The sequence below is a fragment of the Watersipora subatra genome, chromosome 8 (genome assembly GCF_963576615.1).
Source record: "Watersipora subatra chromosome 8, tzWatSuba1.1, whole genome shotgun sequence".
NCBI classification, from domain to species: Eukaryota; Metazoa; Bryozoa; class Gymnolaemata; order Cheilostomatida; family Watersiporidae; genus Watersipora; species Watersipora subatra.
The window spans coordinates 9,586,572-9,611,389 of NC_088715.1; the positions used below are offsets into that span (position 1 = coordinate 9,586,572).

General features: G+C 35.5%; 1 protein-coding gene across 1 annotated transcript; it reads right to left on the minus strand.

The window, feature by feature from the left end:
- Positions 1–1,336: 1,336 nt before the first annotated feature.
- LOC137402277 (uncharacterized) lies at positions 1,337–24,818 on the minus strand. Its single transcript, XM_068088772.1, has 8 exons — positions 24,655–24,818; positions 23,589–23,745; positions 21,016–21,199; positions 20,504–20,694; positions 17,384–17,554; positions 4,580–4,688; positions 2,049–2,786; positions 1,337–1,491 (listed from the first exon to the last, which is right to left on the minus strand). Exons 1-8 carry the CDS (start codon positions 24,816–24,818, stop codon positions 1,337–1,339), a joined length of 1,869 nt encoding a protein of 622 aa, XP_067944873.1.

A 24,818-nucleotide genomic window follows, 5' to 3' on the forward strand; every position in this document is an offset into this window, starting at 1 on the left:
TGATTACAAAAGTATATTAACTTCATGTATAAATGTGAATTTAAGGTTGGAACATAAATCTCATGTTTAAGAAAATATCATGATGTGAAACCAAATAATTGGCATGTTCTGCCCCTTTAACAAGATGAGGCTGTGGCAGCAGAGCAGAAGGTAAAGTTTAACATCTGACAGCACTACATCTAAATAAACAGTTTAAGATCATACAGTCAGTCATTTAGCTAAGAAAGTTGATAGAAGATAAAATATGATGATAATAATAATGATACTGTTAGTATAACTTCACTATAGAGTAGTCAGTCTTGATGAAACCTGATCATGAATATTGTTATATGATGATTAATAAGAATGTGGTCCTTATTTCTCATTCAGTTTATAGAAGAGCACCTTTTTAGTCCAAAACTGAGGTACAACCAATGCGTTACCAGTGACAATCAGGCTATAGATAGGGTTACCAATATCATCACTTCTAATCTCTGATACTTTCTCACCTGTAATAAAAGTATATGAATATATTGATTATTATTACTGTACAATCATCACATCCACCCTTATTATATACTTGTATTGACAATTACTAAACAGAGAGTACCTGATAACATTTTTATTAAAAAGCTAATACAATTCTAATTAAATATAACATTGTAAGTGATAACAAACAAACTCATATTTTGCTATAATAAGATATGATAAATTGCAGGTTCTACTTGCAAGAAGATCAACAAAAGTTTAGCCATGGCCACCATTTGGTCAGCAAAGATAAACTATGATGATACAATTTAATAAATCGTTCAATTAAAGAAAATAGTACTTAAGGAAGAAAGCCGTTTTGAGAAAGCAATTTAATCTTGCTAGAAAGTCACAACGTCAGAAAGCAACATACACAGCTGACAATTATCGGGTATGACTGAGTCATTTACTGTAGCTATCATCCCTGGCACACCTTTTACATGACCAGTATAGATGTTACTGCATAATTCATTTGTATAATTGTTTTAATGCTTTCCAAGACTCTTTTGTTTGCCAAAAATGCCATAAGATGATGTGCATACTCTCATTAGAATTTACTGGAATTTCATTAATTTAATACACAATCAAAATTTTATTGATGAATACATTTGGTAATTATATATAAAAATTAAAGGAATCAAACATCTGGTAATTATATATAAAAATAAAAGGAAAGGCTTCAAGTGAAACTTTAGCCAAGAGCATCTATAAAAATAAATGAAAAATAAGAATAAGACCAATGCAATGCTGATATATTGAACAAGTTTTTATTGCTAGTGGTTAACTTTCATCACTACATATATGTTAAAAATTTACATTAAGGTGTAAGTCAAGGATTGACCGTGACCTTTAGGCAAAAACCTAAAGCTGGTACCTGAGCCATGGCCACTCTGCTTGATAAAAAAATTGATAAGACTTTCATTTGGACGGTTGCCAAGTTTACTAGAAGAAAGTTGTCACAGTTTTGTGTTCGCTTGTTCAAACCTATAAGTAACATCACTTATCATTACAAGGAACAGGATGATGTACCAGTCAATACTAGACTCTGTCTGTTAATATGTTAATATAAATATTAAATACAATAATCATGACTTCAGTGTAGTATACTCATCATTCCAAGGAGAACTGATCCTGACAGAACAACTTAATAACCACTTTGTATTGTCTTACTAGGTTAGTGAGCTTTTTAATCATGCTAAATTATATATAGGAAATTATATATCAAATATATAATTTATTGTATTGCTTTAGAGCTAGTTATAAACAGTAAATTACATTTCACCAATTCAACATTGAAAAACAACGAAAGGAAATTTCAATGATCTTTTACTCAATTTGACTACGATAACATATTGTAATTTAATTTTAAAAATCATACATAAAGTTATGAGGGGTTTAAAGATACTTATACCAGGATTTGAAAACATTTTTTATAACAGAACAATTCATGCAGAAACTTTTGCTAAATAATGAAATGCTTCCTAAGCTAACATGACACTCTCAATAAATGTTACTAACAGCACCTCATACATACAACTTACCTGTAGCATAGCTGAGTGTGTAGATGATATTGCTGCTGTATGCAGCTACCAGTATGTAGTCTCCATAGCACACCAGACCTTGTGGAGGATTAGGATGGGTGAAAGTCCACACGACATTCCCAGTGGTGATGTTAAATCTGAAGACTTTCTGTGTCTCAAAGTCAGCTATGATGACATCATCTCCATGCCCAGCGCATATCGAGACCTGATTATTACTCAAAAGGGGGCAGCTGATGTTACGCAGAGTCTTACCAGTGAGAGAATAAATAGTTAGTCTCTTGTTAGGAGGATCAGCAACCACTACATTACCCGCTGCTACACTCAGCATGCTACAATAGCTGCCATGATAAGGGTGCTGCCAGGTTGTGATCACTCCTCCTGACAGATCATAGACACTTACTGTGCGAGGTTTGCTACGAGACAATATGTATAGTCTGTTCTCATGGAGGCTGATGGACTCAACAATACCAGAAGTAGAAATGAATGAGTCACGCAGCTTGTAGTTGCTATTAATTCTACTGACTGTACCATTATGCAATCCTACATATGTAACTCCTTCATGCAGACATACTGATACAGGCCCTGATGGTAGTTCTATGGATTTGAGTAGAGTTAGAGACTTTGGAGGAAGAATGGATAAAGGAAGTTGTGGTGGTTGAGGAACTACAGAGCGCTGGTTACTGTTAACTACTATGTCACCAGCTGAAACAATCTTCAATTCAATATCACGCTTTTCACCTGAAACATTAATAATATAATAACATAATGACATGCTTACAAGGAGTAATAAAATATTTGTATGCAGACAGCGCAGTACAACATCCTAGAAAAGAGTGAAGACAGATTACTTAATTACTCATTTAATTCAAATAATTAAGACTTAATTACTCATTGGCTCAAATCATCTACCAGAGACATCAGAAAGTTTAACATATTAAATTTTGTAATATGAAAACAGTAAGAATAAAAATACATATTCTTACATAAAAATAAAGTCTTTTATCAACTGACTAAAATTTAGAGGTTGCAAATGTTTTGAAGAGATAAATATGAGGGTTGTTTAAATAAAGATACTGTAACAGTGCTTCTATGATATTTTAGCCTGAGAGCAGATCATGCATGTAGAGACATGCTAAAATTTACTAGCTCAGCGTACAAATATTTTAACAGTGTGTCTATTATGTCTATCTTAGCCTGAAATTATAGCTTGCATGTATATGAGACTGTACAATTTTAACCTAGCTCTGCGACCAAAGATACTGTAACAATTTATCTTTACGTAATATCATAGCCAGAGAGTAGAGTGTGCATATCCCTGCATCTTCATTGTGTTTTCCATTTCTGTTAATATCCAAACAAATATGGCATAAATTGTAAAGATTTGTTGATTATTGAAAGATGGGAGAAAAAATATCATCTTTTTTATCGTAATTTCTATTTAATTAATTAGTATGCAAATAGGCTACTTACTGATTTTTTTCTAGTAGTTATAGTTGACTCATCCCTTGTCCTATTTTAATGCCAGCACCGTTTACTGCATAATTTGACTTGTCACGTTGAGCTTGTATAGCTAACATGTCTTTCAACACAGCGCACCTTCAGAGCAATTACTAAAGATCGCTTCTTCACTTGTAAACATAACAATTTAACTCTAGACTTATCTTTAAAGATTGACTTGCAACAAAATTCACATTACCGTTATTTGATATGAAAATAGTCACCATGTCTTACTCTGTTGTGTTGTAGGTGCCAAATATGTGGAAAGGCGATTACAAGCTTTTAAAAGCTCAAAAACGAACAGAAAATCGCAGCCACCGCCGTAGTTTGGATTCCCTTTCTAAAACGGCTTAAATGTGATGTAGTTGTGAGAGATGGTTTCTGTTTACACTTTTTTGCAACCTTATTCGTCGAAATATTTTCACAAATATACTAAAAAATAAATATACTATAAAAAATCGTTAAACTTTTTAACCTTAGCTCGAAGGAGTACATATCATTGTCTGATAATCATGACGAGCCTGTTGGTCACCTGTGATAATCGAAAAGTGCTGCAAAAATTGTTTGCGAATTGTTGGGTCACATGATCAGATTACGACTTGATAATTGAATAATGCTGATACAAAACTGTAAAGTAAGCGAGCATCTATATTTGATACGGGGTCTTTAGTGTAACCCGAAGTGTTTGTCATAAACTAGTACTACGATAAGTTTTATATTGAGCTTTGTATTGGCCTTTCAATTCACGTGAGGACATACATGACAAGAAGATAACCAAAATTCGTGGTTATGTCATCGAAATAAAGAGATTCCAATCTACGGCGGCTTTTCGTTTTTGAGCTTTTAGGAGCTTGTAATCACATTTCCACATATTTGGCACTTACAACACAACAGAGTAAGACATGGTGAACCTTTTGATACCAAATTACTGTAATGTGAATTTTGTTGCAAGTCAACTTCTAACATAAATAATATGGTAGAAGTCTTAGTATATACTATAACTTTTATCATTTATTTTGATTATTTCAATATACCTGTTTGCCTTAGTTCGAGTTGTCCTCCCAACTCCAGTTTAGGCAACTCCTCCACAATAAATTTGTCCATCTGTTCCTTCAGCTCCTTGAATCCTCTCACAATGTCATCCTACATGTCCAATGTATTAAAAACTGTAATAACCTTGACATAGACTAAAAGCATGTGTATAAGCTATTGTGAGAAAGCTAGAAATGTGGTTTATAGCAAAGAACACAATGTTTAGGTTTAAAGACAATTAGCATTCGTGCATGTTAAAAAAAGGCTAAACTGTTTATTCAGAAAACTTATCCACTTCCTTTTGATTTCACATAACTGAACTGATTTTATTGATGATTTACACATATAAATATGTCCAATGGTATTATATTATAACTTTCTGTAGCCTATTAAAAGTGTGTATATGCGTCACAATCTCAGAAACCACGGTTAAGTCGCAAATCACGAATTCGGGTTATCCGATTTTGAAGCCTCACTAACTGAATTTATAAAATCGGTAACGATTTTCGCAACATGTGCCTCTAGACCAATCGAAGAGTGAAATTTCTGAATCTGAAGTCAGTTCAGCCAATGGAAGTGTCCAAACCTTGAAAAAATAACTTGAAACCGTTGCTTCGCTAAACAGGAAGCACTGAAAAATGGTGTTCGATAGAACTATAATCGATTTTTTTTGCCGGTTTTCAAGATAACTCTAACATTTTGGACACTTTTAATGAGTACTTTGGTATTCCTGATGTCGGAAGCAGTGAACGTAACGGGAATGACGATGATATTTTTGAATGACAATGATTAGAATATTATAATATTTAATTATAAGAATAATTATTCGATTCTACCAGATCGAAGTATATGGTGTCCAATGGTGTGCAAATGTGACTGTTATCATCTTTCAAAAAAACCTTTGGTGATACTATGACTGTGCCCGAAATCGTGATACTGCCAAGCCATTTTAAACACCTGAAAAATTATTAATAAGTAATACATTTTCTGATAAATATACAGCTATTTCTATGACAGCTAGATAAAATCTGTTTAAAATTTTTAATTCAAGAATATTTTTTGTATATAAATCAGGGCTGTCAATTCTCCCAGATTTTGCAGGACCCTGCCGGAAGTTAAATTACCTTCCCGCAAGAATAAAATCACGCGGTATACTCCCGGATTTATGTTTTGTATCTATCCATTTATCTATCAGTCGCTATAGCGTTAACACGATGTGTGTAATCTAATGATAACAAAAGACTCGCTGCATCGCCAAAAACACTTTTTATGACTTTGTGCATAGAATTACCGTTTGGTAATTTTATGGCCTTTGAACCAGGCACTCGAATATTTCGGAACATTTGTTTTTCGTAGGCTTACGAGCCACCTAGGTCCAAGTAAAAGTTCATATGTATAGCCATTTGAGTGGGCTGTTCCCACAGGTTTGAAATTCTCTTGTTTCGATGTCGCGAGATACGATCCACCATTCAGTCATGTCCAAAAAACTCAAGTACGCATCAAACTTTTAACCGGAATGAACCAAATAATGGCCCTTCATTGCATCAAGCACTAAGGGTAGTTAGGATGTATCGTCCTGTCATTGTACCTGCTGCTTTGAAACAGAGTTGAAAGCTGACCTACTCAAAAGTGTTAAAAGTCTGCCAAAACCTACAACTTGAAACATCAAGGAGCAGCAGCTACCTCATCTCAAATCAATGCAGACCCAAATGTACATAGAGATGATGTAGCATCTCCGTCTAATTACCAAATTTATTTACAGAAAACTTTTGAGAGTTTTATGTTTCTGTTATGTTCATCATCTCGGATATGATACAATGTTTTTTGCAGAATAAAATTGTAGAACATTAAGTTCGTAAAAGTCGCCGATGATTTGTTTTTATATTTTTGTAGTTCACTTAAGCATAATTTTAGAGCTGAAATACAATGTTTACCTGCTTAGGTCTCTATTTAAAAACTTTTCAGCTAGTGCGAGGCTATAGAGGCTAATTTCTCTCACATTTGCGTAGCACCAAGTTGACAGGTCTGATATTATTATATAAATACAAAAATCTAAATAAATCTCATAACATCTTGATATTGGTTGCTATGACGTTTTGGATTGTGAACAAAATTGTCCATTGGTTTCGTTTCTTAAATTTTAACACCAGTTTTCTTCATAACTATGTTTTCGCACTAATGGTAATAATGCATTCAGTTTATTGACCATAAAATCTGCTGTTTTGGAGCTAGCAGCAAAACTCCTTTTGCAAAATAACTCTAAGAATTTCCTCCTTTTTCTAGTGTAGATAACTCTGAGTCTCAGACAATCGAATTAACCATGGCTTCTGAGATGATGACCTATTTACCAAATACCAAAAAATGTAAACGATGTATATGATAACAGAGATTATATGTGTCAAAACCATATTTTTATTTAACACGTACAACATATAAAATTCTAACTTTTAAACTTTCTATCAGATAAAAGTTTTTGTGCAAATTAAATGAAATAAGAAAAAAAATACAAAAGGGAGTTCATAGAAGTGTGTGTATAAAAGAGGTTACTGTTGCAGCAGAAGCTCATTGTATTCAAAGTTTTGATGAACGATATTTGTACCTTTTGGTACAAACATAAAAATGATATTATAAAGGACTCTACCAGCACTTTACTTTCTATAAAACCCATCAAATAACCCAACAGACCAAGTGTTTATTCAATAAAATATCTATGCAATAAAACATATATTTGAAAGTCACCTCTATTTGAATGTCTCCTCTATTTAATGGCCACTATGAGAGAAGAGTTGAAAAGTAGAGCACCACCCTCTGTTTGAACCCCACCTCCACTTTAGCGCCAGTTTAACTCTTTTGCTACCACATTAAATTCTGACCGATTAATTATTCTGCCCAAATTAATTTAAACAGATTTTTGAAAAAAATGATGTAGTATACCTTTTGTATTTAAGCAACATCTCGAGAATAAATACACAGATATTGTTTTACTGTAAAAAGCATCTTATTCATAAAAGAACTTTCTACAAGATAAGTATAAAATTGTTTAGTATATCCTACTCTCGTAATTTTTCGTAGCTTTTAACAAACGCGTTGTGTTTCTTAATACCATGAGAACAGCGATCTGGTTTTGCTGTTTTGAAAAATAATTAGAAATGGAGTTGTTGAGCCAAATTTTTTCTAATAATTGCCCGTGAGTGGCAGCAAGGTTGTTTCGTTGGAAACAGAATTTGATTAGCCTAGTTAATGTGTACATTTCATAATGAGAAGAAAAGTGAAACCCTATTGATAAGCCGATACACCAGCTTACGGTCTCTATTTATGTTACTGCGCTAGCCGATACATTGACTTGCCGTAGTGGAAGAGTTAACCGCCAGTCCGATCTTTATGAACTCATAAAATCAAGTGATGATTAAAAAAGTGCCCACAAAATCGTATTTATATATTTATATATAAGATAATTTATATATATAAACTAGTGGGTTTGTCTTCTCACGAGTATCGGGTAATAGAAAGTTTGAGCAATTCGATTTGGTGGGTTCGGGTTCTGACTGGCGAGTTCAAGTTTTGGTAAACGGATCCATTGAGTAAAGTGAACAAAAACTCGGTCTATGACGCCGTGCACTCTTGAATTTTTAACAACCTGTCTGTTAAAGTTTCGAGTACAAGTTTCAGTAGATAAATTAGTAAAAAAAATAGATAAATTGACTAAAAATATAATTGCTTTGTAAACTTTAAGACATGTCTAATGTTTAGAAAATTAAAACGTAAAATCCGTATCAACAAACCTGATACTCAAAAAACCTGTTGGGCAAAAAGTACTCGTGCCCAGCACTAATAGAGACTACCTGTGCGTCCCGGCGTTGCACGGGTATTGAAAGTCAGCTTATAAACAATAGGAAGTGATGAGAGTTGCCTACCACCTGCTATTAGCTTGTTGTTGCCAATGGAAGATGGTATTAAAATCAACTTATAAATGATGAGAAGTAGTGAGAGTTGCCTGCCACCTGCTGGCAGCCAACTCTCCCACAAGTGGCAGTCCTTTGCCAATGGAAAATTTCTGTAAGCTTGCTAAGACTAGGCTTTCATGACTATACGCTATTATGTTGCTTACGCGTGGTCCGGCTACAGATATTCTAATAGCCATAGCTGGACGTACCGAAGGACCACAGAAAATAGACGAACCTTGAGAAATATCTATTGATATATATGTTATTCAAAATATGCTGTTGTATATCGTCTGTCTGTATGAATTCCGGCTATGGCTCAAGCGCACACCGATTATGTCACCAATGTGGCAACGTGTTACGATGCGGCGAGTAGTGTATGAAGCAGTGTAGGTTCAATTACTATATCTGAGGTCAGGGCCGATTCTTTTTGGACGGACCATTAAATTGTCCCTATGGGAAAAGTCTCCAAATAGTTGCAGTGTTTCTGTAATCAAAGTTTTGGTGGATAGCTTCTAGTGGAACAGTAGCCTTTTTGTATACACACACTTCTATGCAAGAATTATGAAAATTTTTTCTACATATTCAGGATTTTTATTTTGTTTACTCAGCTCAAATTAATTGTATCACTCACTGCATAACTAAATGATCTTTTATTGAAATCATAGCAAAAGCAACTTGAATTAGCCATTTTTTGCTAATTGTATTGCATTTACACTGAAACCTTTTTATAGCTGTTTTATTTTTCCTAATTTATTTGACCTGCACAAAAAATTTTCTTGATGATATGAGGAAACATAAGTTTAAAAGTTGTTTGACAAAGTTTAAAAGCCTTTACAGCTATTTTTTATCTCTTCTAATTTATTTCAGTTACCCAAAACACTTTTCTCATGATATGTAGTTTAAAAGGTAGAATGGCAAATGTTGTTATATGTCAAATACATATCAATTTTTGAAAAAAAAGACATTTTTATTACTCAGGCAACCCCGGGTAGCCCAGCTAGTTAAAAATAAATCGTTTTTTCCATAACAATCAAATCTCTTGTTGTCCAACGTCAGAGCTTTTGGAACTTTTTTTAACTTTGAAAGGCACCCAATGAAAATAACTAATGACTGTCTCAGGTATACAATTCCTTGTTTAACACAGTTTTGATACCTTGAATTGCATGTATATAAAAACGGTTTAAATTTTTGATGGTAGATGAACGAAAAATTTAGGTTAAAAGTTATGTTTGGCGAGTGAAACATTTACGTGTTGCATTTGTGCTAATAGCCGCGTCTAAAAGTTTTGCCAAAAAAACATATTTGAACGCTATAATACCAACTAGTTCAGCAGTGCAAAAGAAAAGTTGAGGTTAGAAGATATTGTGGAAGGCATTGGACAACCAGGAAACGTTCATTCTATCGAAAGCAAAAATCAGAACACAGCGATCTGAGCAAACTATGCAATAATTTTTGTTTTACAAACATTAATTTTATTTTCTGTTTGTAATATTACAGTAATACTTAAACTTATGAGTGCTCCAACGTTCGAGAAACTTGAGATACGAGCCAGCTTTTAAGCAAGTTCTAGCACTAACATACGAGTCATGTTTGAGATACAAGCACGTGAGTCAGTTGCCAAGTACAGTATGGCGGAGGTGTTTTATGAGAACAGCATCACTCTGTATTTTTCAACTGCTCAGGTTATACTTTTTGTACCGTGTTTTTTGCGCGATTTTCAGTGCTGAATTATGTGAATTAAAAGTACTGTGCGTAGACCAAAGGTTTGCCAGTGAAATGAAAAATGAAATACAAAGAAAAAGCAAATGATAACAATTGATATTAAACGGAAAATTATGGAAAAATATGCGAAATGTGCATGTGTGATTGAGCTAGCTCAGCAATATGACAGAAATACATCCACAATTATCAAACAGAAGGATTACATTCAGGGCATTTATTTAGTTCGCAAATGGACTAACCATAGTTTCTAAACGGCGCAGAGACTGCTCAGGCATTGCATAAAAGATAAACAATTGGCCGGTGACAGCGTAACTGAACGATGCTATGTGAAAGGCCGGCGCTATCTATCAAACTATAAACATTCGGACAAGTTGGCTAGTGGTCATACATTAACCGTTTGTGACGACACCTGTGTTCATCCTAATCGCAACATGTTGAAAGGGCGACAAAGGCCGACGTCCTCAGATAGGTTTATCTTAAAACGGCAGGCTAGTCGTGAAAGCGAGACAAACAAAAATTAGCTAACCAGCGAGAAACTGCTAACTATGAACGCTGAAGAGATTTTAATTATGTTAAGTTAAAAATGAAAGTTTGCTTTTAGGTTTGCTTCTAAGTTTGTCTTTTAAAACTGATAAAATCCAAATTTATCAAAGTCAACTGTTGTAATGAAAAACAACTCTCTATATAACTCTCCAGGATATCTCCCTCTCTGGCAAATACTAACGTTAGCTGCTATTGTATGTATTTAATTTTACATTTTAATTAATTACATTTCCTTGCATTATTTTTTATTTGTTGCTTTTTAAAAGATTATGGTAAGTTAGGACAACAACCAACATGTTCTTTCTGTCACAATATCTTGTTTTGCGTGTTTTATTTGCATTTTTTAGAGTATGGAAACTAATCAATATATATTTAATTGTTCAATATACAAACAAATTGCACCAACATGCGAGTAAATTAGCATACGAGCTCAGTCTCGGAACGCATTAAGCTCGTAAGTCGAAGTATGACTGTATTATGCTTTGTGTATGTCACTGGTTCATGATTATATATTTGTAGGATATTGTTATGTTTCTGCACAGAAGCAATTAAATAGAGTATTAAATTAGAGAAATGGTTTATTGCACATTCCAGAGACAACTGATTTGATAACAGAAAACCCAAGTATTTATATGTTTGGTCATAGAAAAGCTTTGTAAAAAGCTACAAGCATTATTAATAGCTATAATGACAGTACTATATAATATTAGCTTGTATAAAGCTTTAGCTAAAAAGCATAATGTTTGTTGGCAAAGTACCAATAATACTTGGCACTTGCATAACACCTCCTCACTAAGCTAAAGGTTCTTTCTGGTTCTCTTAGACCTTCGGGGTTTGTCTCTGCTATACTCATCTCCATCAGGTAGACGAGGGTTGCGTGGTCTTCTTCTAGACGGAGGTTGCTCTGTTACAGTTGTAGGGGCTGGTAGTTGCAGTTTTGTCTCCTCTGTTATATCAGGTTTATCTCCAGGGTCTTGATCTTCTTCTGTTGAGTATCTTGGTCTGAGTTGTTCAACATGTCTTCTCCAAGTAGGTCCCTTTGGTACCACTTTGACATTGAGACTATGAGTTCCATATATCTTAGTAACAATGGCTGGAACCCATCTAGGTTGTCTGTTGCGTCTAGGTCCATGATACAAGGCATAGCATGGTGCTCCAAGATTGTAGCTGTGTATCTTGCTAACTGTCTTTTCTGCCAATCGGTTGACTTCTCTGGATTGATGAAACTGTGCTATGTGTGCGGGTGATGGCAATAGGGTGTCAATCTTGCATCTCATCTGTCTTCCATTCAGCAGCTGACTGGGAGAGTATCCTGTAGGAAGTGGTGTCCTTCTATAGTGCATCAGGAACTGTTGTAGTGTAGATTTAGGTGAGAGTGACGATTTCTCCATGGCTTGTTTGAAGGATTGTACTAGTCTTTCAGCTGCGCCATTTGTAGCTGGATGGTAGGGTGCTCCAGTGAGGTGAACAATGCTTCTCTCTTGACACCACTGCTGAAACTCTCCTGAGGTGAAGCTGGTAGCATTGTCAGTGACTATGGTGTGAGGGTATCCAAAGTGTGCGAATATCTCCTCTAAGATGTCTGTGGTAGCTCTGGTAAAAATAGATGACGTCCTGTATATGCATGGATACTTTGAGTAGGCATCTATCATCACTAGCCATTGGCTGCCCATGAAGTTCACTGCATGATCTAAGTGAAGACGACTCCATGGCTTCTCAGGTAGCATCCAGTGATGTATAGAACACTTCTGTGGAAGCTTCTGGTGTTCAGCACAGACAGTGCGCTGTCGGCTTGTCTCCTCTATATCAGAGTCAATGCGAGGCCAATAGACAGCAGTTCGAGCTAGCTTCTTCATTCTTTCCATTCCAAAGTGTCCAAGGTGAAGGATCTTTAATACTTCCTGTTGTAACTTGACAGGAATGACTACTCTGTTGCCATATAGAAGACAACCTTCAGTGATAGAAAGTGAATCTGAGATCTTGTGGAAGAGTGACAGCTGAGTCTCCTTCATCTCTTTGTTACCAGGCCATCCTTCTGCTGTGTAGCGCATTACTGTGGCTAGTGTTGGGTCTTTCTTTGTCTCCTTTGCTAGAACATTGTAGTCTGTAGAGTTGAGCTGTTGTCCAATAGTGTGAATAGTGCATACTGTATCAACATCATCCTCATCTTCTCTTGCATCAAACTCTTTATCAGGTCCAACTGGCAGTCTTGAGAGGACATCTGCATTTTGATGATGCTGGGTAGATCTGTATTCTATGGTGTAGTCATACTGATTTAGTACCAGTGCCCATCTTGCTAGTCTGTTGGCTGCTAGAGCTGGAACTCCTTTGGTAGGTCCTAGAAGTGTGAGAAGAGGTCTGTGGTCAGTTACCAAGATAAACCGTCGACCATACAGGTACTGGTGATACTTCTTTAGAGCAAATATGATTGAGAGAGCTTCTTTTTGTATTTGTCCATATTTCCTCTGTGTGCGGGTCAGTGTTTTTGAAACATTGGCTATTGGTCTCTCACTTCCATCAGGATAACGATGAAATAGTACAGCTCCCAGTCCATTTTCTGAAGCATCACATGAGATTCCAATGTCAAGATCTGGGTTGAAGTGTGCTAAGACACTATCAGTTGATAGCATATCTTTCAGTTTGTTGAAGCTCTTTTCTTGTTCAGTGCCCCACTTCCAGGTCTCTCCTTTGCGTGTCAGTTTGTGCAATGGTCCTGTGAGTTGTGACAGATTGGGTATGAACTTGCTGTAGAATTGTGTAGCTCCTAAGAAAGATCTTAGCTGAGTTAAGTCTGTTGGGACTGGCATCTGTTGTACTGCATCTGCCTTCTTTCCTTTAGTGATTCCCTTTGAAGTGAGTTTGTGTCCCAGATACTCTACTGTAGGTTGAGCAAAACAGCACTTGTCTTTTCTACATCTGAGCCCTCTTTCTTCTAATCTTTGAAGAAGTCGACGTAAGTTTTGTAGATGGCTCTCTGCATTGGCTCCACTCACTAGTATATCATCTAGGTATACTGCTACTCCTGGGAGGTCTTGTGTCAGTTGTTCCATGATTTCTTGAAAATACCCTGGTGCTGAGCTTATGCCAAAGGGCAACCTCTTCTGTAGTAGTACTCCTCGGTGTGTTGATAGTGCTAGTCGTCGTTGACTTTTTGGTGCCAACAATATTTGATTGTAGGCATCTGCTAAATCAATCTTTGTGTAGCAATAGCCTCCACCTAGTTTTCTGATTAGATCTTCTGGTAGTGGGATAGGTTTCCTATGTGTTTCTAGCTGATTATTGATAGTCTTGGAGTAGTCTCCACATACTCTGATCTTCCCTGCAGCTTGACCTGTTGTAGATTTGCGTACAGGTACAACTGGTGTTCCATACTGGTTGAATTGAGTTGGTTCCCATATGCCTTTAGCTACACCTGCTTCGTATGCTTGGTTGAGCTCTTCTGTCAAGGCAATAGGAACTGGTCTGGGTCGGCAGAAGACTGGCTTTGTTGAAGGTTTGAAGTTTATCTCTAGTTCAAAGTTCTTGAGACATCCTAGCTCGTCTTTGAATATTTCTGGAAATTCTTTGCACATCTCCTTACACTTGATTTGTAACCTCCCATCTGGCTGGTTCTCTGTGATTGTTGATACAGGGTTCTGTTGTAGCTTGTCATCAATAGAGATGCCTAGTTGCTGTATAGCAGTTCTTCCTAGTAGGTTGAGATCTTGTACAGCACTAATCACAAATGGTAGTCTGACTTCTTTCTGTGCATCCAATTGGGCAGTTAGCTCACATCTGCCAAGCGTCTCTATGAGATGTCCTGAGGCTGATTTGTAGTTAACTGTAGTAGGTTTTAGGTTTGGCTTTCCTAGCTTCTCCCATATTGATTTACAAATGAAGTTGTCACATGCTCCAGTGTCCAGTTCGAGTGTGAAGTTGTCTCCCTCTAGTTTGATGTTTTCAGCAAGTTTCACCATCTTGGTTGATGTGCATTCTATCATCTTTACTGGTTTTTCTGCTGCAGATGATTTCTTTTTCTTGCATGCTCTTTCTATGTGACCTTGTTTAGAACAAAAGTTGCAGGTGGCTGCTTTGAATCTGCAGTCATCCGCTGTATGGTTAGTTCGGTCACATCTGTAGCATAGCTTTCCTTCCTTCTGCTTGTCAGGTGTAGAGTTGTTTTTCTGGATTGGTTTGTATCTTGATTTCTGTTGAGCAACCTTGTTGACTTTAGACGAGTTTCCATAAACTGTCTCTTTGGCAACTTTAGCTGCTTCTTCTGTTTCCTGTGCTACCTGTATAGCTTTGTTGAAGTTGAGTTCATTATCCTTGACCTTGAAGAGAGATTTGAGAACTGCTTCATTGTTTACAGAGCAGATAAATCTTGTTTTGAGAGCCTCATCTAATGGATCTGTAATGTCTATGAAGGCACATGTAGTTGCATCTTGACGAATTCTGGCAGCTAACTCTTGAATAGTTTCTCCAGGTTTCCTCTGCATGTCACTCCAATACTTGTAACGCTCTCTAACAATGAAGCGCTTAGGGTCATACTGGTCTTTGAGAAATTCCAGTATTTCATCCATGTCGAGGTCGTTGATCTGCTTGGGTGTTGAAAGCTGAGCTGCCATATTACTAAGCTGCTTGTAGAGTGTAGGCTGTTGGTTGGTGAGAAAAGTGCCAGCAATCTTGTCTTGATGAATAGAATTTGCTGCAATGAATGTGTTGAATCTGTCTATGTAATCTGTTAGTAGCTCTGCTGTTGGGTCAAAACCTGGGAAGGCTGGAACAGCGGTTGCAGCTGTTTCTTGTTTCCGTTGTAGGTTTTGTAGCAGTAGCTCCATCAGTTTCTTATTCTCCTCCATTCTTTCATCTTGCTGACGTCTGTATTCCTCTTGTTGCTGCTTGAACTCTTCTCTGTATTCCTCCTGCTGCTTCTGCATTAGCTTGATCAGGTCTGCTACTTCTGTCATTGTAGTGGTGCAATTTTGAAAATCTGAACAAAACTCTTTGTAACTGTTCAAAAGAGAAATCCTTGTCGCCAATTAGCTTCTGTTATGTTTCTGCACAGAAGCAATTAAATAGAGTATTAAATTAGAGGAATGGTTTATTGCACACTCCAGAGACAACTGATTTGATAACAGAAAACCCAAGTATTTATATGTTTGGTCATAGAAAAGCTTTGTAAAAAGCTACAAGCATTATTAATAGCTATAATGACAGTACTATATAATATTAGCTTGTATAAAGCTTTAGCTAAAAAGCATAATGTTTGTTGGCAAAGTACCAATAATACTTGGCACTTGCATAACAGATATGATGGTTTATCATTATACAACTTAAAAACTAGCAGATTTATAGCCTATTATTTGATAGCAGCATTACATTAATCCCATCAAACAGTTGATCGACGGTCGTAACCCCTAATATATTGCACATGGAAGGTTAGTTTTGGTTGCAAACTGTAGCAAACGTATCAATAAGTGCAGTGAAACTATGCAATATTAGTAAATATTGATACAAAGTAAAAATTTGTCTTCAAAAAGAAAGAAATAAAATTAGAAAGCTCTAACAAAATGCAAAGCAGAACACAGGCTTTAACCCTTTCGATGCTGTAGACGCATTTATGCATTTTCTATGGTCGACTGCTGTAGACACATTTTTGCGACTTTTCCCGCAATTGTGTAGTTACTTCATTTTATTAGTCGTTGACAACATAACCCACAGTCTTTAGGACTTTTATGATATTGAAAAAATTGTTTGAAGATACATCTACATGTATAAAATTAGCCTAAAATACTGAAGCAATTTAAAACGTTTGTTTGAGAACTACTAACCTAAAATTGAACAATTTTTGTGTAAGTTTTGCTAAGTACCATGTGGGTGAGAAAACGGGTAATTACTTACGTTGGTGAGGCTATAGCCAACTCAAATTAAGATTTTTGTTATTATACAGATAATTAAAGTACCAGCAGAGACTCTGATAGTGGTGAAAGTAATAGTTTTGTAAGAGTAAGTAACATTGTGGAGGATCGTCTTAGCTTCAGAGCGATCGTTTACCATAGCAATTTATCATTGCACAAAGTATAGATACATTGAATTCTTTGCATAACAGTGTTAGTTAAAATGTTGGCAAAATAAAATATGTTACAAAAATGTTCTAGATAGAGTTCGAAATGAAAAGAATATTGTACACATATCCTGAAGCAATATCGGCAATTTTTTGGTGAAATGGCTGGCACTAGGCCGATAGCTAAATCTGTACAAGGGTGGCTGTGAAAGGTTTAAAATCATTGCAGGTTAAGTGTAAGCAACAAATATCAACTGGTAGAGATATTTCTCAGTTATTCAATGCATATTTTTAGGAGATCATTGAGAAGTTTTTGGTAAACTAGCAGAGTTACTGCATCCAAAAGGTATAAACCTTTTGGATGCAGTAACTTTAATCGCTCCACCAAAAATGAAGGCAAAAAATAAGCAATATACACTTCAGCTGTAAAAAAAGCGAACATATATTTCCCCAAAATTCTGACGAGCCATTGGCAAAATACAATTCCAGGCTTTGTTTGAATTCAACCTCCACTATTATAGTACTATTTTAGATATTCAAATTTTACATACTGGGGGAGAATGTTTGATTTTTGTCTCCAACATATCTCTGTGATTTCTGAGACTCCTCCATTTATCAAGGACCACATCCTCCAGAAAGTCAGTAATCTGTACTTTAGACTTCTGCCTGTTCTCGAGCACCTCCTTCTCTATTTCATCATACTGCTCCTTCAGTGAGTTTATCTACGGTTATGGTCAACTCTAAAACAAAACAAAAAAATAAACCTAGCTGTTTTGAATGTCTCTCTAGATATATAAAATTAAAATTTCACTTTCTGCTCAGGCAGTTCACAGGTACATTGAGCTAGTTTTAATCCAAATAAAACACATCATTTTGCTTTCTACCTACTCTATGTTTTTTGCTCAGACAGTTTACAGTTTAAACCCTTCGGCTGGTGAAACGACCAAAATTCTGTTTACCAGTTGCGTGGGAAAACGACATTTATGTCGCTTTCGGTAGACGTTTATAAAGCTGTCACCTTGTAACGTTAAACAAAGGACATTAACACTAGTAAGCTTTAGGTATCATCCACAAAATATCGGTTGATGATTTACAATATTAAACGATTATCTGAGAGGCGTTGCTTTGTGCTAAAAGCTAAACAAATCGCGCTTCCATGGAAAAAAGTAAAAGTTCGAAAAACCATTCAACATTGACACGACATTCAAAACGGTAAAACAAAAAACTGATTGATCCAGCGATAAGCATAAGCATAATTTTCATAATAATCTGCTCAATAATTATGATGCATTATTGTTATGGTCACCTTGATAAAACCAACCGTATACACAGTGGTAACTATAGCATCACAATTGAATATATAATTATGACGCATTATTGTTATGGTCACCTTGATAATACCAACCGTATGCACAGTGGTAACTATAGCATCGCAATTGAATATATAGTTGTGATGCTATAATTACTGTCAGCCAAAATATAGAGATAAACTACCTAGTTATTTCTATAGATATACTTAAGATTTAATTTACTGTGTGAGATCGTATGTTAATAAGGTTCAGGGAATAGGTACAATCTTTCAGAAGAGCTTTAAGATGATTGATTGGTGCGGATGTCAGAGTGTTGATGTGCTATACTGATTGTCACAGGCATGAGTTTTAGTCTTGTCACAGACTATATTTTAATCTAACATTAAACAGAGAGTTAGACAGACATTAAACAGACAGTCAGGCAGACATTAAACAGAGAGTTAGACAGACATTAAACAGAGAGTTAGGCAGACATTAAAAAGAGTCAGGCAGACATTAAACGGAGAGTAAGGCAGACATTAAAAAGAGAGTTAGACAGACATTAAACAGAGAGTTAGGCAGACATTAAACAGAGAGTTAGGCAGACATTAAACAGAGAGTTAGGCAGACATTAAACAGAGAGTTAGGCAGACATTAAACAGAGAGTTAGACAGACATTAAACAGAGAGTTAGGCAGACGTTAAACAGAGAGTTAGGCAGACATTAAACAGAGAGTTAGGCAGACATTAAACAGAGAGACAGACATTAAACAGAGAGTTAGGCAGACATTAAACAGAGAGTTAGACAGACATTAAACAGAGAGTTAGGCAGACGTTAAACAGAGAGTTAGGCAGACATTAAACAGAGAGTTAGGCAGACATTAAACAGAGAGTCAGGCAAACATTAAACAGAGAGTCAGGGCAGACATTAAAGAGAGAGTCAGGCAGACATTAAACAGAGAGTTAGGCAGACATTAAACAGAGAGTTAGGCAGACATTAAACAGAGAGTTAGGCAGACATTAAACAGAGAGTTAGGCAGACAATAAACAGAGAGTCAGGCACACATTAAACAGAGAGTCAGGGCAGACATTAAAGAGAGAGTCAGGCAGACATTAAACAGAGAGTTAGGCAGACATTAAACAGAGAGTTAGGCAGACATTAAACAGAGAGTTAGGCAGACATTAAACATAGAGTTAGACAGGCGTTAAACGGAGAGTTAGGCAGACATTAAACAGAGAGTTAGGCAGACATTAAACAAAGAGTTAGGCAGACATTAAACAGAGAGTTAGGCAAACATTAAACAGAGAGTTAGGCAGACATTAAACAGAGAGTTAGGCAGACATTAAACAGAGAGTTAGGCAGACATTAAACAGAGAGTTAGACAGACATTAAACAGAGAGTTAGGCAGACGTTAAACAGAGAGTTAGGCAGACATTAAACAGAGAGTTAGACAGACATTAAACAGAGAGTTAGGCAGACATTAAACAGAGAGTTAGGCAGACATTAAACAGAGAGTTAGGCAGACATTAAACAGAGAGTTAGGCAGACATTAAACATAGAGTTAGGCAGACATTAAACAAAGAGTTAGGCAGACATTAAACAGAGAGTTGGGCAGACATTAAACAGAGAGGCAGACATTAAACAGAGAGTTAGGCAGACATTAAACAGATAGTCAGGCAGTCATTGCACTTTTGGGTATAGAAAAAAAAGTAAAAAAAATAAAGTTTTTGCTTTATTTTATTTTAGACAGAACATAAAGTTTTGGTTGTTTTTAATTTGGCGAATAGACCATGCTTTCTTTAAAAATGAATGTAATTTTCAATTGTATGTAGACGTGCATTCAATTACATCATCGTACAATTACCATAGCTATGGACCATGAGCTAAGTTAAACTGAAAGAAATGAAAAAAATCGCATGATACAAACAAGTACTGCTTGTTTTGCCCAAATTTGTTGAAACAAACCAATAGTGCTACAGTTACTGTACGGTCACTTGATGACAAAGTTAAGTCTAGGTTTTTTTCTCTTTGAAAGTACTAAAGACGTGAGTTGGGAGATCGTCTCCAAATTTCAAAATCTTTAGTTAGATTTCAAATTTTCCAACATTAAAGTTCAAGGTCAGCATACGCCATAAAAGGAAATGTTTTAGATGTATGATGTGAGACAACCATACTTTAGCTAGCTGTTCTTCTCTTGAAATGGAGAAAAGTTCATAATGAAACTTCTGTATTGAACCAGCTCGTAATTACTAATAATTATAGATCTATGACTATTCTATTATTGATGTATAACATAAGAAACAAATATTATTGAGTTGAAAATGCAAATAAAAAGGTGCAGAAAATAATTAAACACAAACTTAGACTGAGCTAATTCCCCACCTGCTCATCTCTCTTCTGATAAATCATATTTAGCAAATCTTTGGTCTGATTGTCGTATTCAGAGACCATCTTAGATATTTGCTTGAACAGCACTTCAAACTGCTCATCTCTATCTGAACTCTCAGCGGATATCGTACCTGTAAGAAGGGCTGAAGCCAGGTCCTCTAATGGAAGCAGAGAATGAGTAGAACCTAAATAAAAAAAATAACTTTACCTAAAACAATCACTCATTACAAATAATGACTGTGGTGATTAGTAGAAACATTTAGGCAGCTATTGATGCATTACTTGTATTAATTGCAAACAAAATGAAAAATACAAAATACTCACGCTCGACTCAAAAGCATATACATTGATACAACTTGAACATGTTACACTGACAAAAGTCTAGCTGATAATATCATCATGAGTCAATAGATGTTATGAGACATCACACTAAAACTAATATATTGTCTTTAACCAATCTAACATGTTTGAAGACCTACACACACACCTACAATAACCCCACGTACGACTGTCACAGGTTGGCAAGTTAGGAACACACTTAAGACAGCTGAGCACATAGCAGATTCCACATCCAAGAATATATTGTTGGTCTTTATGCTTTGGGCAGCTGCTGACTTTATCTTTTTGTTGTTGAGTCAAGTACTCAAGTATTGTTATCTTGTTATTTTCATCCAGCATTTCATCATGGGACTGAAATATAAAAGCAGCGCAATACTGTGACTTTTGACTAATATCTTATATTTTTAATTTCAGAACATTTCAAAACATGTTATCGGTAAAAAAACATATAAAACAATGATAAAGAGAGTTTAGAGCATAATCATATCAGGTTGGCTTTAACAAAAGTAATTAGGGACACAGACCATTCTTAATATGAATGACAGCACTCAACTGCTAGTTATTTAGCCTAAAGATTTAGCCTAGTTACTTAGACTAAAGTACATGTATGTTGTCTTGCTGTACGCCATACTGGTTTAGTAAGTTATCATTTCAAAACAATAAACCAATTACAGCTTCCATAGGCAAATTGGGTCGCAATCACAAAAACCAAGGTTAAGTCACAAATCCTGTAGTTGAGTTAAGCGACTTTAAAGTTACACTAACTGAATTCATAATATTGGTAATGATTTTTGTAGCACGTGCAACTGGACTAATCGAAGAGTGATCTTTTTAAATCTGAAGTCAGTTTAGATAATAAAAGTACCTAACCCCCGGGTAAAACATTAAAACCGTTGCTATGCTAAACATGAAGTACCGGAAAATGGCGTCCGATAAAGGTAATCGTTTCTTTTTTTGCCAATTTTGAAGATAATCCTGACAATTTGGACACTTATAACGAGTACTTTGGTATTCCAACTGATGTCAAAAGCAGTGAGTAAAAGGAATGAAAATTATATTTTCCTAACGATTACTAAAAGATTATTACCATATTTAATTATAAGGATAATTATTCGATTTTATAAGATTAATATAAGATCTAATTATAAGAATAGTCATTCGCATTTACAAGATCAAAGTATATAATGACTGATGATGCGCAAAATGCTCCTGTTATTATTTTTTTAAGCTTTTTTTGATCATACTACGGCTGTGCCCAAAATCACGGTACTGCCAAGCCGTTTTTAAAATCTGCAAAGTTAAGAAATACATTTTCTTATAGATATACAGCTATTTCTACGACAACCAGCTAAAATCTGTTTAGATTTTTAAACTCAGCGTAATGTTTTAGATATGAATACGGAAATCTAGATGAATATCACAACTTGATGATATTGGTTGCTATGATGCTTTGAAATGTAAAAATAATTGTGCATTGGTTGTCGTTTCTCCAACTTTACCACCAGTATTTTTGGAACTATGTTTTAGCACTGATGGTAAACATGCATTCAGTTTATTGACCATAATATTTGTTGTAATTAAGCTAGAATCAAGATTTGTTTCACAAAATAACTGTGAGAATTTTCTCCTTCTGCTAGTATAGATAACTCCAAATCTTATAATCCCGACTTGACAATAGTTTCTGCGATCATGACACAATTATCATTGTTATTAAAATGAGGAACCTTAAACGGCCGTAAAACCCACAATAAACCGGAGTCACCATAGTTGAAATTACCAAGTATTAAATATTACAGCACATCCACATTCTAAGTTTTGTAAGAAACAGTAGAGCTGTACGATGTCTACCTGCACTATGCATTCAATTTTAGAGTTGTTTTCTCCTGAAAACTGAAAGAAACCTAATATTCCATTGTTACTTTGGTTTACTCATATTGGCATATCGGCATAATTATTAATAAATAGTAAACTAATAATTAATATTTGCAAAAAATGTTTAAGTAATGGTGAAAATTTTAATTATATTAATTAACCAACCCAATTTGAAAAATTTTATCTTCTTTAAAATTTAATGAATCAACATCAAATTGATTACGTAATTTAAGAACAATTGAATAAATATAATTATAAAAAATACAATATACTCAGGACAAATACAATCAATGAACATTAATACCATAATAAGATATTACAAATATAAGTTTCTTAACTACAAAACATCACATGAGTTTATTTGGCAAGAGTCAAGACTATTGCTACAATTTAGATAAAAAAACTCTAAACTCATTTGCTGACCGATCGATGCTCTAACGAAAAACTGCTTAGGAAACTGCTGCGTGGGCATGCGCAAACACTGAATCGAATCGTGATGTAAAATTCGGTTCATACGCAGTTGTCATCTCCTTCTGAATCGATGAACCGAGAGAGAACAACTATCGAAAAACCGAATGCACTCGAATCATTATCCAGCACTAAGAAACAGTATTGGTTTGGGAAAAAAGTCCAGCCTATAATATAAATAAGCGAAACATTTTTTCCTGATGAGAAAGCAAGTTTTTATTGCAGTTTTATAGTACCTTCACATTGTACCTTTTTGTAATTGGATCATTCTATAAAGAGTTTGATTACCAACATCAGATCAATTTTTATTAATAATTTACACGAGCAACTTCATACAGAACCAGAGATGACGACCTATTTAAATGATGATCTTACAGATTTAAAAAAGACACACTAGTACCTTCAAATGGGCAGGGCAGAACTTCTTACAACAGTAAGTACAATAACTGATAGCTTTCTGTCTTGCTGAGCTCTTCTTTAGACAAACATCACAGAGTGTCTTGTCTGTACCCAAGTCATAAGATGGTAGATTGGCTGGTGGCATCTCAAACACTTGGCTGCAAAGAATTAGTCATAAATGATAAACTATTTGCTACATGGGCCATACAGTGCTAGATGATGCATTATATGAGTCATTCTATGATAGGCGAGTCTTTTTTCTAAGCCTGTATGTTGGTAGTAGATCAATCTATGAATCTGCACATGTAAAGGGCAGAGTGGGGAGGTTTTATTATCAAAACTAAAGCTGGAATAGCTGGAATAGCTAAAATGTAGACATGACTACATCATTGGATTAAGAGTCTGGTCTCTGTTCTTCTTAAATACCATTTGAGACAAACATACAGATTATATCATACAGGAATATTAAGGTTGTCTTTAAACTGAACAATATATTTCTAACTTAAATATAAACTTGCACGAAATTTTGATACATAGTTTTTGTCCCTCTGAAATGTTATTAACTATTCAGATTCTGCTGAAACATGACATGCCTGCTTACACAGACTATACATGCTGCATGAAATACATGAAATGGTATGGGAGTTATAGAGCAATTTCTTTAACTTACTAAACCCAGCAGAGGACAATTTTGTACAGTGCAGTATAAACATTTGGAAAGTCAGCAGTGTAAGCTGATCCATAGTATCAAACCCCTACTAAAGCAAAGCTGCAGTACATGTGCAGTTTCAGATTTTGAAGAGTGTTCATGTGCAGTGCACATGAATTGCTAGATTCACTTTCATGAGCGTCATGGGAATAAATCTGGAGTGGATCTCAGGAAGAAATTGCAGTAAGAATGCAGTTCCAGTAGCAAAAAGCTTCAGCTGGGCATTAAAATGGTGTAATTAATTGCGAAGTCACTGTATACTGCGTTGCAATGGTGCAATGCAGTTTTAATGCATCACAGCCCTGGCTATGTGCACTATTATATAATCTAAGTTTAACCAGCAAATAGTAAGACTCACCCGCATCCAGTGTTTCCACACAGCAGCAGGTGTTTGCTCTCATAGTAGGTGGTCAAACAGGTCATACAGTGAACATGACTGCATGATAGTACTTTGGGGTTGATAATCGTGTCACTTTTGCGACAGCAAAATTCACACTCAACATCCGCTACAACTTCAGCCAT

Bases quoted from the DNA above. Each gene is read 5' to 3' on its own strand.
- LOC137402277 (XM_068088772.1), bottom strand. From the start codon at position 24,818: ATGGCTGAAGTTGTAGCGGATGTTGAGTGTGAATTTTGCTGTCGCAAA. The intron at 17,555-20,503 runs GTGGGGAATTAG...CCATAACCGTAG, and splicing joins ATCAGAAGAGAGATGAGCAG to ATAAACTCACTGAAGGAGCA. The intron at 2,787-4,579 runs GTATATTGAAAT...TTAATGTTTCAG, and splicing joins ACTCGAACTAAGGCAAACAG to GTGAAAAGCGTGATATTGAA.